Raw genomic sequence first — 17,855 nt, 5'->3', positions numbered from 1 at the left:
CATGGAAACAGGTTCTGAAACTTACAACAGTAACAGGTTTCTAATTTTATGCTCCTTTAAATTATATGTATTCTACCGTTAAAAGTATTAAACGGGAATGGATATCGCCTCACTCAAAATTCGAATTCTGAATCTTTAACTTTAAGCTGAAATGCACAGTAATATGACGGTGTTATGTTTTGGTGATGGTTGCTAGGAGTCAGACGATTGATTGTTTTTGGCAGCTGAGTGAAATCGTGGAAAGGTAATGGAAGGATTAACATTTACCAGTTTAGTGGAGCGTGCCCTCATTACTGCTTTATTAAGTCTACAATGCACCACTTCTAGTGTTAATTGTGACTGTTTGACTAACTGGTGTCAATTGCACAGACTTTCAGATCAATATGCAAAGACCACCCTGTGAACGGACACCATGATTGACGGCTTTCTTCTTGCCCTCGAGAAGTGAGGCCAAATGAGCAGCTATTAAACAAAAAATGTTCTGGATATCTGCCTTGTTTTCTTTCCTTAAAAAAAATCAACTGACTAAAACTTCAATTGTTTTTTATTATCAGGCCTATAATCCACGACCGTTTGTGGGACGCTGCTGTGCACAACTGGCTGCCGCGTTTCGCCCACAAAATATACAGTCAATTCACTTTATAGTATATTCTGTGATTGCTTTGAGTCGTCTCGAAGACGTGATAAAGTACTATAGCAAATGCAAGGATTATTATTATCATTATTATTATAATCATTTGGGGTAATTAGATTCGAAAAGTTAAGATCTAAGTGTGACTTGCATTAGAATGGACTTTGTGGTATCATGTATTTGATAAACCTTGACTTTGTGCTGAAGTAGCTTGAACCCACAACCATTGACCCAGAACCATTGGCCAGGTTGAAGCTCACTCACACATTTCCACCAAATGGCGAGTCAGTGTTGAGAGGGTTTTTGATAATCACTGGAAGATAAAAGGGAAGAGAAGTTAGAAACTTTCTTACACTGGAATATCAAACACTTTACCACAAATGGGTGTTGGACCAAGGAAGCATTGAAATCTACCACACGGTAGACAAGACCGTTTTTTGTGTTGCTATTTGCTCCTGATTTGTAGTTGAGTCAGTGGAAATATTTAAAAGGCAAATGGATGAACCTTTGAGGAAACGTTTGAAAAAGAAACACAGCTTTTGATGGCTGAAAATAATGCTTGACACTAAACTAATTGAAGCGCTCAATTGAGCTGCTTGGGTGAAATTAAGCCATATGTTACAGCCCTATCCACCTTGAGATCGGAACAATGCCTTGACGTGACTCCATTGCATCTATTGTTTTAATGTTACACAGTGATTTATTCCATTTGGCTTGTTTTTTGTGCACCACTGCTGCCTGACATTGAACAGCCACAGCTGTTCACAGCAGTTATAGAGGGTCTTTGATGTCTGGAGGGTGTTTTAAAGTGATTAACTGACTGGGAGAACTGAGTCGGGGGGGCGGTGGAGAAATGGGGGTTACTTTCTATCGAGATATGAAGCCAATTATGATAGAACGTTGTCGAAACAAAAGCAAAGTAAAACACGGTTGTGAGAAACAGCCTTTCAGCCTGTGATTTGTTTCTCTTTGAAATCACAACCAATGTGGTGGTGGGGACTGTGTTCTTGGTCGTCACTGAATGCTGTTGGGGTTTGACCGGTTGCTCACAGACTGTAGATGATATCCGAGTGGATATGAACCTAATGTACAAAGCTGTTTGGGAGCAGAAGATGAAAGAGCCCAGTTCTATAGGTCAGACTACTCTTCCTCAGACTGGGGTTGAAGCTACTTTGTCTGGACATTTGGAATTGCCTCTCTGTACAATTGCCTCTTCCCATCTTTCATCGAACTGCGTGTGACTCGGTCCCTGAGCATACAGTGGGAAACCTAATCTGTTCTCTGTCATTGTCGAACCTCCCCCTTGGGATGTCGCAAAAACAAAAGGATGGCTTTGTCATTGGATGAGTGGCCATCGATATTTCAAACAGTGAGGAGCACAGTCAGAAGCAATTGCTGAATCCCTGGAACAGAACTCGGCCTTGAACAAAATAAAATGGATGTGGCATCCACGGCAAAGTGAAAGAAGAGACGACGGTCGTTAACTCCGGACTTCCACCCACACGCACTGTGTTTAGCCCTTTTGAAAATATTGAATTTTTGGACTGGAATTCTTTTCCAATCAGTTACCTCTCATTTTTAACCCAAATCTGATCAATCATCTGCTGTCCATACATGGTTATTTATGTCCAGAAACGTGTCAACCTTATATATGTTTAACTCAGTGGCCAATATTGCAAACCTCCTACAAACTGATGGCAGATTCAGCATTGTTGCTCTTTCCTCTGTAATAATAATGAAAAAAGCATAAAGGTTTGACTTGTATGTCACCATTTACATTACATGGGTCATCCAAGTTATGATTGAAAAGATGGTGATTAGTAATAATGACATAATGCTTGTGACTTTCATGTCAGGAGGACATTGCTAAGCGCTTCACGGGATTTACTGTAAACTGCAGCGATTGTACTTTGTAGGCGAATGATAACTATTTTGCTGTTATCTTAAATCTACAATGTGAGCTTGGAGGAAAGTAAACCGTCTAGTCAGAAGTCACCCACAATAACTGGCAATGACTGCTCTAACTACTGGAATCACGCCACCTGACCTTCATACACCCTGGAAGCAAATCAGATTGTGTTCAGATGCATCGTGAAAATCCATCTTTTCAATTGTAACTGTTCAAAGTAGTGTAATGTAAAGTTTGTTTAGACACCAATAGGCTGAAATGCTACGCGAGATTGCTGTTGATGTGCTTAGTGTAGCAAGAAATGTCATTGTTTCTGAAGCTGTAAAAGACCTTGAGATGTGCCGGAGGCATGTTGATTTATGTTGATTTAGCCAGAGGGAAAATATTCAGCAAAATAAAATGCATGCAAGACTCATATCTTCTTCCAAAGATAAAATTGATGCGGGCAGAAGAGTGGGCCGATTCCTCCAGCTGACAGATCAAGTACATCAGCTGAATCCACTTTTTCTGGTAACTTTTCCTTGTTCTATGCAATGAAAGCTGAGATTATTGCTTAAGAACATAAGAACATAAGAATTAGGAGCAGGAGTAGGCCAATCGGCCCCTCGAGCCTGCCCCGTCATTCGATAAGATCATGGCTGATCTTCAGACCTAACTCTAATTACCTGTGCTTACAGTGCAGTATGTTGTGAACTAATGTGTGCGTAATGCAGGTCCTTCAAAGTTCCAATTTGTAATACCTAATCACTTTATCATTCATTAATTCATGACTGTTGACATATGAATTGGTCAAGTATTATCTTTCTATCTTCATAGTTATTCATTCACTTCTTATACCATGAGATTTGGAACAACAGCAACAATAATAATCCTGGCATTTGATATAGCGCCTTATCAAGTCTTCGAGATGTCTCAAAGCGCTTGAATCTGTTGTGATCTCAGAAGAAGGCAATGGTTTCCACTCAGTATGAAGGATCTGAGGAATGTGTGGATACAGGCAATCTTATGTGTGAAATATTGCAACATGTGAATATTTTACAATCTGCCTTTGATAAATAAAGACATAATTAGAAAAAGGTCATTTGACCCACATATTTCCTCCATAGACCAAACGTGTCAATGGCAAGCTATGTTTTAGCTGGTTAGACACCAGCAGTACCCCCAACACACCAAGCTTTGGCTCTCGCCAACCTGTGCCTAATACTCTCCGGAACTGGGAAAGCTGGATGCATCCCTCCAGGGATCGAGAGAGAGTGCATTCGATTCCAACATTCCAACAATCTATCTCTGGAATTTCCGTGTGTCGGTGGGATGCATGGAATTCTTAGTTTGGTTTGGATATTATTAAGCATGGTGATAGGTTTCCGCATGTGTCAGACACCCAGCTGATCAAAAACAAATAGACCAAACAAAACCTACCATGTAATGGATTTCGTTCTAACCTTGGTATCCCTTAAAATCACAATTCTGCAACAGATGCTTCCTTATCACCACATGTAGACAATCTAAATGCTTGCTTTCTTTGACTGAATCTATCAGTATTCCCTGTTGCCCTCCAGAAATTGGTACATTTGTGCAAAGCTATTTCACTGCACAGTCCTATCCCAATCTGTGGGTGATTGGGACCTGCAGAAAATAGATAAAAGCCCAGATTTCCAATCCAGTAATACACATTCTGTTCAAAATACAATGTTCTCCCTGTCAGAAAACACACGAAAATGTACCGCCACCTAAACAATTTCTCCAGATGTTTTTTCTGTAAGCTGACATTATATCGCTTTGGAATCTAGCCCCCGATGATCGATGTTGAATATATTTTTTTGAAGTTTCTCAATGGGCAACGCAAGGATGTGCCTTGAGCTACTGTATGTATGCTATCTCTTCAGTCACGAAAACTGCAACAAATTGTTTATTTGAAAGAAAATTTTCTAATTCATGTTCCGCTTCACTGTTTGGATTCTTGTTGTCTTTTAGTCCCAGCACGAACCAATAATGGGGAGAAAATGTATTACCTTGTTCTCTTTTTGTGCCCGAGGTACTAGTGTGCTCCGTAGCATAATTCTATCAGCCCCCAAAGCACCGACATTGGAAATTGTTTTCGTAGCAAGATTTGTGCCCCGAACGGACATCGTGGATCTAACCCTAAATTGCACCTTACTTCAACCGGAGCTGGCAGCATTAAACAAAGATTCAGTTTAGGTTGCAGAGAAACTATGAAATCAGCCAGGTGTGAGCCTGACTCAGTTGGTGGTACTGTTGCCTCTGAGTAAAAAGGTTATGGGTTCAAGTCCCACATTCAGGTTGTAAACTCATGCAATCCATGCTCATATTCCAATATAATGTGCTATTCTTTGAATGAGACGTTAAACTAAGGTTCTGTCAATAGAAAGTGAAAATACTAGTCCATTGTGAACTGCTCCACTGCTGGTGTTTAATGCACTGGACTGACAATAGGTTGCAAGCCTTGTATATTCAGCTCCAGTCAGGAATGGCGTTGATACACAAGTGTAGAATAGAAACTAAGCATTTCGACTGTGAGTTGCTTATTTGTCAGCTTCACTTAATTATTATCACTGTCCACTGCAAAACAATTAGACCTGACTAGAGACCTTGAGTAAATTTCTAGCAAACATTGACCAGTAATGCATTTTAATTAAAGTACCATACTGTGGTTTTTGAACAAGGCAGGCACGAGCAATGCTGTGGTATTGCTATTTATTTACAGACTAGAGGCTGTGTTATTTCCTTCAGCTAAAGCCTTGAATTGAAATCTACAAACATTGCATTTTCACAGCCTTGTTATAAGATATCTAGTATTAGAGAATGTGGAACTTGTTGCCGGAAACTGGTAACAATAATAATAATAATCCTTGCACTTATCACATCTTTGAAGTTGTAGTTAAAGCAAATTACATTAATGTATTTAGGGGAAAACAATATATTATGTGAATTTGCATAGTTTCTGTACTTGCTCTTAGTGAAATCACCTTCACCTCCAATGGACCACTTCACAGCTTACTTGTCCCAGGTGCAAAGTGCTTCCACACTCCTCCATCAGCGACTAGTTGGGAAGATGGTTGTAAATCAAAGAATGCGTTCCTTATTTCAGTGTCCAAATTGAGGTGGGGAAATAATAAGAGAGCGGGGAGTTGGATTAATTTGGACAGCACTTTTCAAAGAGCCAGCACAGACACGATGGACCAAATGGCCTCCTTCTATGCTGCATTATTCTATGATTCTATGAGATTGAGGTTTGAATCTCAAGCATTTGAAACTAATGGGCTTTGAGGTGACTGAAGGGAGAAAGTTAAATCGTTCATTCATATGTTTGTGTCTCTTGCAGATTTGGATGACCCTGTGCTGACAGTGCACCAGAGTATCGGTGAAGCAAAGGAGCAGTTTTACTTTGAAAGAACAGTGTTCCTAAGGTGTTCCGTCAATTCAAACCCTCCAGTCCGATACAGCTGGCGACGGGGAAAAGAAATTCTATCGCAGGGATCAGACAAGGGAGTTGAGATTTATGAGCCGTTTTTTACCCAGGTACAACATTTAAAAGTTTCTTTATGAATTATATTATTTTAGCATGGATGGTGGAATGAAGGTTACTCCCCCCTCCCCCAACATGTTGGTTATCAAGATCCCATGTGAAATAGGTTTAGTACCCAGTGACCAGTGTGTGGGACACAACTGCATTATTGAAGAAGGTCCTTAGCTCTTTTGATCTTATCGATAGAGAATATCAACCCCAAGTCCATTGCAACATTGAGCTCATTTTTCTCAGATGAAGTCATTGAGCTCATAAAAAAGCTCTTCTCTTCACTTGTTGCTCTTTGCCTGGGAAGAACAGACTAATCTTTACTCGCTTCCTGACTAAGCTGTACCTTCAGCTCTTGATGCTGACTCTGGAAAGGATATCTCTCACCTTCAGAAGCACAAGGAAACTTTTAAACCAAAACGTGGTGTTGCAACATGATGCTACAGTACTTGGCGAGTTGAAGTTAGACCATCTTCGTAATCCACTTTGTACTGTGTGATTTGTGCTGACTTCGATATAAGCTGCTTACGCAATAACTTCACACAAATAATATCACTTCTGAAAGTGGTAATGGAAATCCTATGATGCAACCTGTAAAGGGAAAATAGAAGTTAAGCATGTAATGCTTTACTTTTATTTTACTTTTAGTAGAATAAAGTCATCTTCCCTTAAAAGCCTGTCCAACAATAGAAAATTCTGTTGCTGATAGATTTCACCCATTGGAAGATTTTTTTTGCCCAATCATTTCGACAGCATTGACTGTCTGACAAGACCAGCTTGAGTCACAAATAAAGGGGATTTATTTGCCAGTTACAGAATATCTGAGATATCTTAGATAAACACATCCTTGTTAGTCCATCCATCAATAAAATACTCAAATTGCATTTATATCGGTTTACACATACGTACTGTTTGCAGTTCATCAATATTAAAGGAGGAAAACAAAATTACCATAGTATGCATGAAATACAATGGCAGAGAGCTTTAAATGTGTGCTTAAAATTGGGTTAACTTTCCTGTTTGACCATGCCTTCAGTCATCCCTTGTGTCCACCCCACCGCTCTTGTCCTCCACCCCTCTCGATTCCAAACCTCAGCTTGAGTGCAAACCCTTGACTGTACAGTGCCTTGGGATGTCCTCCCGACAATTTGTTGTTGGTGGTGGTGGTGGTTAACAATATTTCATTTTGAGTCTTTTGAAGAAGCAGCTGGGGGCCTGAATAGAAAAGTGTGGTGTTAATGGATAATGCAATGTTTTTTTTTGGGGGGGAGGGGAAAATGCAATGAATGAGTAATCAACGCATGTGTTACAAACCCTGTATTATTGCTCTCACAATGCAGCTTCAATTTATTGATTCAAGGAAACCTTTCATGCCTGTGTATTTTTTATTGAAGAACTGCAAGGTTTCTGTCACGCAGCAAATGCTCCTCAAAGGTCCTCCACCTCCCACCGTCAATTGGAAGTGCTTATTGTACAGCCTATTGACGCAGATGTGTGACCACCTCGGGAAGCACTCAGTCCAGTAAATGAACTTAGCGGCTCACAGAGTTATAGTCGTATTTATTATTGCATAATAAATTAGATGGAGAAATAGATTAACATTTAAGATTGGTTTGTGCTTGGCCTCTTGAATTATTGTGTGTATGAGATTGTGGAATTGTTGATTTTAAGAATTCAGTGTTTTGAATGGGGGGGAAAGAAATACCTGGAGATACGTTTCTCAAAGTAGACAGCGATCATTTCTTTTATTAGGCTAACAGCTTAATGAAACATTGACTTGCAAGCCCACGCACGCAGGTCTCTTGTTCTGTAGAAGTAAAAGAAAGTATTTTCCATTCTGAAAATTCAATTTATATTAGATTTAAATGCTTAGAATGAAATATTTTGAAACTGGCAGACACGGAGTGATAATAGCCTTTATAAGTTGTTTCCCTTATTTGAGCACATTCACCTTTGCCTGTTGACTACCAGCACATTAGTAGGTAAACACAGCTATTACCCTCGTTGACTTAGCTTCTTTCGAATTCCTTATCCAGTCTTAAGCACACTCGCTTTCTTGTTTTACAACTGTTGTTTAGTGCCCTGGGACGTCCTCCTGATATAAAAGGCATTGTATAAATGTCCATTGCAATAGAGAAGTGGGGTCTTCATCGCACTGCCTTGGTTTACAAATACAATTGCTTTGGACTCACAATAGACCACCAAACAGCAGCAGAATCATAACTGGCGGAATCAATAGACAGAAATCTACCTTCATGTAGCAACAGATTAAAACATAACTGGTTAACAGGTACCTGGGCTTTCTATGTTATGCTGGAATGCATAATATATAAAAGAAAAAGATTCATATATGGGTAGATTCATCAATGTTATGAATAAATATTGGACATGTGAATAGAATCGATTCATTTTACCAGAGTTTGTGCATTTTCTTGTTTGTTTTGTGTCTTTTAATACAAAAAAAACAACCTCCCAAGGGAATAGCAGCATTTCTCTGTAACATTACCAGCATAAGGTGTTACAAACGCTGCTACTTCACGGTACATTTCAAGTGTAGCGGGTGATACTTGAGCCAAGGAGATGAATGAGTTTGTCAGAAGCCAAGTGTCTGCAGCCTCTTGATGCAACAATAACCAACCAGGTTCTGTAGAGGCAGGGTTTATGAGTGGGAGATTTTGATTGGAAGATATGGAAGAAAGTGATTGATTTTAAATTATCAAGACTTGTACTTTTATTGTGCATTTGCTGCTACAGGAGAATTAATATATTTTTCTACTTTACACCTAAGTGAGGAGTTTGGAATTGCATAAAGAATCAATTTTGTTATTCAAGCCTTCATGCAAGTCGATTTACAATTTGTGGTTCATAAAGATGGTTGGCACAAATTCCCCTTTCACTCTGCCCTATTCTGCATCTTTCATCTTCTCCTCTAAGACTCCTATGTTTTGCCATTAAATGGATAAAACAAAGTGGAACAGTCTGGTTTGGATACTCTTAAGAATGATGATAGTTTTCTGCAAATGTTGGGTGCCCAATTAACCCGCCAGAAACTCCTATGAGAAGACTGCTACCAAGGATGCAGTAAACTTTGATGCCTCATTCTCTGGTCTGGTAATAAATTCAATTGCCAAAATTAGTTATTTTCTAACGCTTCATTTATATTTACCCGCTCTGGCATGTAGACGCTCTGGCATGCTCTGGCATGTAGAACAGCGAGCGAGCAGAAGTGGTCAATTTGCCCTTGAGAGGATTGGGTGTCACCAGAAAAACAAGTGGAGCTTTTCCTCCCACACAAAACCTTTCCACAAGCTCTACCAGGAGTCCTGCCAAAATAGGGACCTGGAACACAATTTGGTTCTTTATATACATTTTTTGTGCAAAAAAATTCTCTTTTCTGCTCAGAGAATGTTATCCTTTGTTTGCTTATAATATACAGTGACCATGTCATATCTTGGTAACAAACTGATCATTATTTTAATGTGATATTGTCCCTCTTGTTAATCTTTACTTTCTGTCATCGTTTGTCAATGATGCAAAGCACACTGGCCCATCAGGTAGTATTGTGGCACCTACTAAAGGGAATAAAATGGGCTCAATAGACCTCTCAGCACGTAATGTCTAAAAGAAATGAGATAAATGCAAGTGATTTCCCAGCTGCAATCTCCACCCAGTGAGAATTTTAAACCACTTGAGTTTCTATCTTAGACTTTATCTTGTCGTTTGACCTCCCTTCCCGATCTCACAATGAAGTGACTGTTTTTTTTGCATTCGCACCGACTGCCAGAATGAAATTGTGCTTTCTCGAGATTAAATTCCAAAATGGAAATCCCCAGCTTCAGTTTAAGTTTGAAATTAAGGCTGTGTTTGAAACCGAAGATAAATCGAGTGCAGATCCCAAAAATAAGAGAAACGTGTTTTGCAGGAAGTTTCTTTTCCGTTGTCAATAATGTTGGGCTATTATCAACAAGCCTGAATCCCCTCATTCATGCCCAGATGTAGTTTACCAGTAATAACAAAAAGCATTGATTGGGTGTTTAACTCTTGTGTTGCTTTTCAACAATATTTTGACGTTGTTGGTTTCTTTCCAAACAGGGGGAAATCAAGATCCTGAAGCTGAAAAATCTTCGACCCCTGGATTACGCTAACTACAGTTGCATTGCGTCAGTCAGAAATGTGTGCAATATCCCTGACAAGATGGTTGCCTTCAAGCTCAGCAATTTCACAGGTAGGTGTGCAGACAGATGCTGCTTGTTCAGATAAAGCCTATTTTTTTTCCTAGCAGTTATCCTTTCCTCACTCCCCCAACCCAATTCTTCTCTGTGAAGGTGATGACTCTTGCTGAACTGCGGTATAATAATAATAATAATCCTTGCATTTGATATAGCGCCTTATTACGTCTTCGAGACATTTCAAAGCGCTTTACGGAATGTACTGTAAAGTGGAGTGATTGTGTATGTTGGAGGCGAATGACATGGGCACTGCTCACCAAGTGGCTGTTCTTAAAGTAAGAGGCTGGACATTGAGCCATTTGACCATGAGGGTCATCACAGTTGATCTTATTTGTATCTAACGTCCATACAGCAACATAGAGTCTACTGGTCTGTGCCGGTGTTTATCCCCCACATAAGCCTTCATCCACCCATCCATCTATTAATGTTCAAACCTCCCACCCCCCAACCTGTGTAAATTGTAGCTCAATGGTTAGAGCACTCGCCTCGCAAGCGAGAGACGTGGGTTCAATTCCTGACAGGGTGAAACTTTGGCCAAGTTTCCTTACTCCACACGCCTGATAATAATCCCTCAAGAAAAAAAAACAACAATAATTTTGTCACTCAATCCACGACTGTTTGTGGGACGCTGCTGTGTGCAATTGGCTGCCCCGTTTCGCCCACAAAATACACAGTCAATTCACTTTACAGTATATTCTGTGAAGTGCGTTGAGATGTCGTTGATGAAGATGTGAAAATCACTATGTCAAATGCAAGGATTATTTTTATTATTGTATTGTACTGTATATCTTACAACGCAGTATAAATCATTCACAGCAATCTCATGCCCCCATGTATGTCATTACCTTGAAGCCCCAATGTATATTGCTCATGGTTATCTACCATTCCAATATATACCATTGCCAATTGCCTCATGATCTCAATGTATATCACTCACAGTTTCCTTACAGCCTTTTGTGAAATCAATAATTACGTTTGAACTTTGTAGCTTGCTATACTATTTGTTATAAATTATCCGTGCAGGTCTGAACTACTAATGTCCAGGAGAGCAGTAGATATATAGTGGTAAACTTTAATGTGTGTTTCAATTTTCGACTCAAAATAAGAACGAAAGATTTGAAGATAGGTTTTGAAATGAATTCCCCGTGTTGGTATACAATGAAAATGGTTTCTCTTAGCAATGTAATATAATACAATACAAGTGTGCATGTTGGAGCTTAAATAAATTACCGACGCTTGTGAAACTATCCGCTAGGTTTATTATTTCACAGCTTATTGCAGTAACAATATCCCCGGATCCTAATTGACACATTGCAAGAATTGCTGTAGAAGCATATGATCAGAACCCAGTTTAATATATTTTGTTCTAAAGCAACATCTCAGGTGGTTATAATTGTCAATAATGTATTTTTTCCATGAACCAAACTAAATAAGATTGTAACTTTAGTAACAAACATCCAATAATGGTTTGAACAGTTATTAGCCTCTTGCCAGCCAGCTGTCACATTCTAGCTTTGCCCGTCTGTGCTTTCAAAATGGGAAATTACTGTTTCCCGTGATTGATACTTCTTTTTAATGGAAGTCAAAGAAGCAATTTCAAATAAGAATAAATAATACTTGTGTTTCACACAAGGCTTCATGGCGTCAAAAGCATCTAAAGGTACTTCACACAGAATGAATTACTTTGGTGTGTTGTAACTTATTGTAGGGAAACATGGAAGGTAAGGTGTTACAATTAACAACAAGATAAATCATAATATGTTTCCAGTACAGAAGGATTCTATCCATCAGCCTGTCAGCCTGGTTCAGTGGTAGCACTCTCGCCTTTGAACAGAATGTTGTGGGTTCAAGCAGGATTTAAAACATAGTCTAAGCTGACACTCCAATGCAATGCTGGAGGGGTGTTGGGTTGTTGGAGATGCCATCCTTCAGATGAAACATTAAACCGAGATCCTATCTGTCTGTTCGGGTGGACATTAAAGACCCCACGGCACTATTCAAAAAGAGAAGGGAGTGTCTCACTCCCGTTGCCCTGGGCGACAATCCCCCAAATCAAATCGGTCACTCACTCCCTGGCTGTTGGACGTGGACACTGCTGTGCGCAATTGGCTGCACTTTACAGTATATCCTATGAACGCTGTGAGACTTTGTGACGACGTGGTAAAGCTCTATATCAAATGCAAGGATTATTATTATTATCACGTCTGTGCTTATGGAGTCTTAATTTGCTCCTTTGCACGCCTCTTTTATTGAACAGTACAGATGGGTATTTATTCTCCATGTGCTTCAGCAAGTTATGGGTCGATACTCAGTGCACCCATATTGTTAAAACAGCAAATGACTGACAAATGGGCAGAATGATATTAGGTGTTTGGTTTGGAAAATGATCCCTTTGGAGTGGTTTGAACAACTTGATGATTGGCTACAGCACTGGTATTACTTTAATCTGTGTCCTGCAAAGGATCAATAATGTGTATAGAGAGCGAGGTATTCTGTGGAGAAAACAGCACTGACACCTGCTGAGAGTTTGTGCTGGTCACCGAATCCCTGCTGGCTGCTAGAGTCAAATGTATTATTTAGTCCCCCTCAAAACGACAAGCCAAAAACGAGTATTGGGGAAAAGAAAAAGTTGTGTTTAGTGCATCAGGCACAAAAGGGAATGACATGGAACAACTTGTTCTCCTGTAGAGCACCCTTGATTTTGAGATGTAAGGTGATGCTGACCCAATGCAGGGAAGAGTATTGAGCCACTTGTGAAAGCAGCGGAAACTCTGTGCTGGTACAAACAAGCATTGCTTGTGGCCCTGCTCACAAGTCGTTACACATCCCGCACGCTGAAACAAACCAGGAGAGTGGGGATGTATAAAACACCATCTCAATTTCAGAGTTGCTGAGATTCTCACTAGGCATTCAGTAGCAATTGAAACAGAAAGCACAGGATGGTTGCGAGATTAATTCAGATGAAAACAGCTCTTTAGACCATTTGTTCTCATCCTTCCAGAATACCCACCCTCCCATTCTTCCCATCACAGCATCAAGCTGCTTTTTGGATGAGTTAAATGTCTTGGCCTCAACTGCACCTCCACCTAACCTGTTCCAGTCATTAATTTCAATACTCCTGGTGTCTGTACTGGACTTTCCTTATACAACCCTAAACCTGTTACCCCATGTTTTACTGTCTAAGTGCATTTGAGTTTACTTTTTCAAATACCATTTCAAACGTTGTCTACCTGCACAAGGTTTCAAATAAGTTCCCATTCAACTCTATCGATCACAAATACATTACCTTTCACCCGACACAAAATGAGTGTGTCTCCTCAGCCTGTGGTGTTTTCCTTGTGTGTGAGCTGTGCTCATCGTTGCACATCACACCAAACGGCTCTGTGTTATTAATAGATCGCCTCGAGCGGTGTGATCGTCAGTGAGGACAAGCTCACTGCACTGCATGCTTGCAAACTCTCTGCTGTATCACATATAGGTCCAGCCAGAGAGAGATCACAGGGAAAATCAGCTCGCTCTGACAACAGAAATAGTGAAATGGATGGAGTATCTATAATAATAATCCTTGCATTTGATACAGCACCTCATCACGTCTTTGAGACGTCTCAAAGCGCTTCACAGAATATACTGCAAAGGAAATTGATTGTATATTTTGTGGGCCAAATCTATGGGACAATTGCACTACATCATCCTCATACACCTGTCGGTGTCTGGACACCACAGAACGCCCTCCTTTACCGTGCTGTGCCTTCGGAAAGTCTGGGGGAATTAACTTGATTCTGAGGTGCCCCAGTCTTGCAAATATACCTGGAGGTTTGAAAATAGCATTTGTGCCCAGTTTCTGTCACAGAAGCTGCAAAAATTTATACAAAATCAGGCTTCCCAGTACAAATTCACTTATGCTGTCAGTCACACGATCACTTTCTCTCACACAAGCCTGCTCCCTAATTCCTTAGCAGTCCAGTCAGGTAAAACACTTAAACTCTCTGGGAAAAAAGGAGACATTTCCCACTGAATCTGTTTTGAATCGGCTCAAATTTACTCCCTGTTTAGTTCACACTAAAGCTTGGGCTCGTCTTTCAGCTGCAGTGTGACTGTGATTAATGTTTCAGTGTGCTTTGTTTGGTCAGTGTTTCAGGCATTTGCATGGTTCGCTAATTACCCTATAATATTTTTCAGTAGAAATCTGATGAGAAGTCCTTTATTAAAATGTTGTACACGCAGAAATCAGCGTTGTTGTGAGAGCTGCAGATGCGTTCAGTTTACAACGAGCTGGCAAACAGCACGGCTGAACTGTGTACTCGCGCAGCGAACTCTGGAACGTGGAAACATGGAGTTTTCTGGTGTTATTGCAAATAACTGTGTGATCCACCGCAAAATGCGACCTCCTCCTATAGGTCCCCTGCCAATACGGCTCCTCGGTGATGATAGCACTGAACAGATGCAATGTCCTTCTGCGAGTCACGTGACTCCCAATGCTGCCAGCCCACAGTTCCATTCTCTGATTCAAAGCAAACAGCACTTCCTACGTTCTGAAATTATTTTCAGCTCATCTAATAATAATACTAATCCTTGCATTTGATATCATGCCTTTCATGCCAGGATTCATAGGATTTTTACTGTAAACTGTAGCGACAGCATTGTCTCGGCGAATCTCGTACAGTACATAAGGTGCATCAGGTGACAACTTGGTTCAACAATAACAATTTACGTGCAGCAATTTACTGTATAGCACTTTCCCGTTGGTGGAATATTCGGTTCGCATCACTGTGTCCTCGGAGCCTGGAAGGTTGCGAGTTCGAGCCTCGTTTCACGTACTTTCTGCTCACAAGTCTGGGCTGATGCTCCAGTGAGGTGTTGGGGGAGCACTGCATTGTCAGAGGTGCCGTCCTTCAGATGAGACGTTAAACGATAGGGACACCTTCAGCTTAAATTCCTCTGTGCAAGTCAATCCAATGTCAGAGATGGTTATGAAAAGGGGTGAAGAGCATCCTCTGTGTATGTAATTCCTTATTGTATAATAATAATTATTTCGGTCACTGCCTCGTTTCGCCCACAAAATATACAGTCAATTCGCTTAGCAGTATATTCTGTGAAGCGCTTTGAGACGTCTCAAAGACGTGATAAGGCGCTGTATCAGATGCAAGGATTGTAAGTGTACAGTGAGAGGTGGTCAGGAATTGACCATTAAGTTGTCCCTCTTTGGCCGGTCCACCTTTATACACATCATTGTGCTATCCCACAGGACCATACACAGGGGCTAGACAGCTCGTTCCTATGCCTCGTCCATTGCCACGGCAAGCCAGTACAGGGTGGGGTGCAGTGTGAGCAGATTGTGGGTGGGAGCACTGAGCATTAATTGGGCAGAGTGGGCAGACTGAGTCAGCGACTGCTCAGTGGCACTGCACAGTGGATGCCGTGAGAAGCCACGACACATCATCACCCACTCATTTCTATTTCACCTCTCACCAACTGCTGCTCCAGAAATCGCCAGCAGAGGGTGAAATAAAACACACGTTGTGTTTGCCTATCCATCCTCCTCATTGTATTTAAAACTCAGGACTGAATCTCCAATGGAGTTTTCAGTTTGCCATCTGCTTTATAGTATGTCAGCTTCCTCATGGCTTCTCACAGGTCTCCAATGCTAAAAATGTTTTTTTTTCAATTTAAAAACCTTATTAGTGAATGGAATGCAACACGTTTGTTCCTTCACAGTAGTCTGAATTTGATCACAACTGGGCTGGCGCTTGCTACAATTTGGTGCATAACTGTTCCCAAAGGATGGCAAATATCTTTAAAAGCTATATAGCACTTCCTTGAAATAAATCTGGTGAAGCCTGTTTTTAAGCTCGTTTGCAGACTCACGATGCAAATCAGAAGGACATCCGAAAGCACTGTAAAGGACAATGTCAAGACAGTCACCAGGAAATATTTCTTTACCCAGAAAGTAATCAACTGCTGGAACAAGTAACCAGGAGGGCTTTCTTGGACTGTAACGCGAAGATAGTGTTGAAATTCTGGAAGGCCGGAATCAAATGGTTTTGAATTACCATTTACATCTGAACCTTTCTTACGATCTCAGTGCTCATCATCATTCTCAAGACGATACCTCTCTAGCCATGCTTTCGGTCATCTTTCACCTCCCTTACCCCCATCAGCTCCCACTCCCTCACCTCAGATGTCTGGTCAGCAGTGTCAGAGTTATTTTGCTGATCGTGTTCATAGTTATGAGTCTGTCACTCGTATGTTTACCCCTGTTTATGAGAGTAATTGGAAAGACAGTGGGCAGATTTTTCAATTCCTCCCCTACTTCCGCCCCTCCTCCCCCCCCCCACCCACCAATCATATGACAGTCGCTATCAAGTTGCCCCACAATTTTGAAGCAGAGGATTAGCTACATCAACGGCTTTCAGAGGAAATTGGCACCTCACAACTTGGCTGTGATGGACATTATCAGATGCCAAGCAAACATCAAACAAACGACAGTCTGAGAGCTTTCAGTGAATCCCATTGTATGTACACAAAGTAAGACGAGCCTTGTACTATTAGGCACTGTGTTGAATTACGTGGGTAATTCAGGAAGCAGACAATGATCCCGAGCTGCCTACCAATCTGCCTTTCTGTCAGGAGCATACAGCTCCCGTTTTGCTTGTGGTGAATGGTTGGCATCTGATTGTATTAATTTATGGGACACATCCGTCGTCGAGTCGTTTAACTGACGTTACAGGCCCTCAGGACGTTAATGCACAGCAGCCTCTGCCACTGAAGTGGCACCAACTGAACTGATATAAATACCTTTTCGTTAGGCTTGATAGCTGAGCCCAGCACCCAGCCAAGAGAGCGGGCTGCGCTATGTGGGGATGGCCCCACATAGGAACACAGGAGGCAGGCTGGTTTTGTTTACTAGTGAGTTACAAAGAGTATGACATGAATTTCAATTGGATTCCGTCTTCAGTGAGGGCACTTATTAACCCAACAATATGAGGAAGTGCGTGTGTGTTAAGCCTAAACTTAACTTCCTTATCACAGCAACAAGGACAAGGATGGATTTACTAAGTCACTCGTGCTTTGTGTCTTCTAGCTTCCCCTTCCATAAAGCTGCTGATTTCTGATCAGATTGTGGCTAACCCTGGGGATTCGGTGTCCATGGTCTGCGTGACGACAGGAGGAGACCCACCTCCCACTCTAACCTGGATCAAAGCCATCGGCCCTCTTCCCGACAGGAGTACTCTGAACGCTGGAAGCTTAACGTTGCACTCCATCAACCCGGAGGACGCCGGGATCTACAGCTGCCTCGCCAACAACAATGTGGGCAACCCTGCCAAGAAGTCCACCACCATCACTGTGAGAGGTAGGTCCCATTGCTTTCATCACCAGGCAGTCATGAGTGTGGTTGAGTACATGTGCTCAGATGTTAATGAGGGGAATAGTTAAGTAGGTTTTTTCTCACGTAATCCAACAACACCCAAAGTCTGACGACTCCTTTTCTCTGAGCTGACGTGAACGCAATAAATCTTTAGTTGGTTTCACGGGCAAAGTGAATCACTTATT

General features: G+C 41.2%; 1 protein-coding gene across 1 annotated transcript in view; it reads left to right on the top strand.

The window, feature by feature from the left end:
* mdga2a (MAM domain containing glycosylphosphatidylinositol anchor 2a) overlaps positions 1-17,855 on the top strand; it is a gene marked incomplete at its 5' end in the record, with an annotated part of 236,384 nt that overhangs the window by 103,776 nt on the left and 114,753 nt on the right. Inside the window, 3 exons of the mRNA XM_042338106.1 lie at positions 5,884-6,080; positions 10,168-10,300; positions 17,386-17,655. Coding sequence (XP_042194040.1) covers positions 5,884-6,080; positions 10,168-10,300; positions 17,386-17,655 — 600 coding nt within the window. The remainder of the gene's footprint in view (positions 1-5,883; positions 6,081-10,167; positions 10,301-17,385; positions 17,656-17,855) is intronic.

Source organism: Callorhinchus milii, unplaced genomic scaffold (genome assembly GCF_018977255.1).
Source record: "Callorhinchus milii isolate IMCB2004 unplaced genomic scaffold, IMCB_Cmil_1.0 Scaffold9, whole genome shotgun sequence".
Taxonomy (NCBI): domain Eukaryota; kingdom Metazoa; phylum Chordata; class Chondrichthyes; order Chimaeriformes; family Callorhinchidae; genus Callorhinchus; species Callorhinchus milii.
The sequence above is the reverse complement of the archived record's forward strand: the minus strand, read 5'-3'. Positions and strand labels throughout refer to the sequence as shown.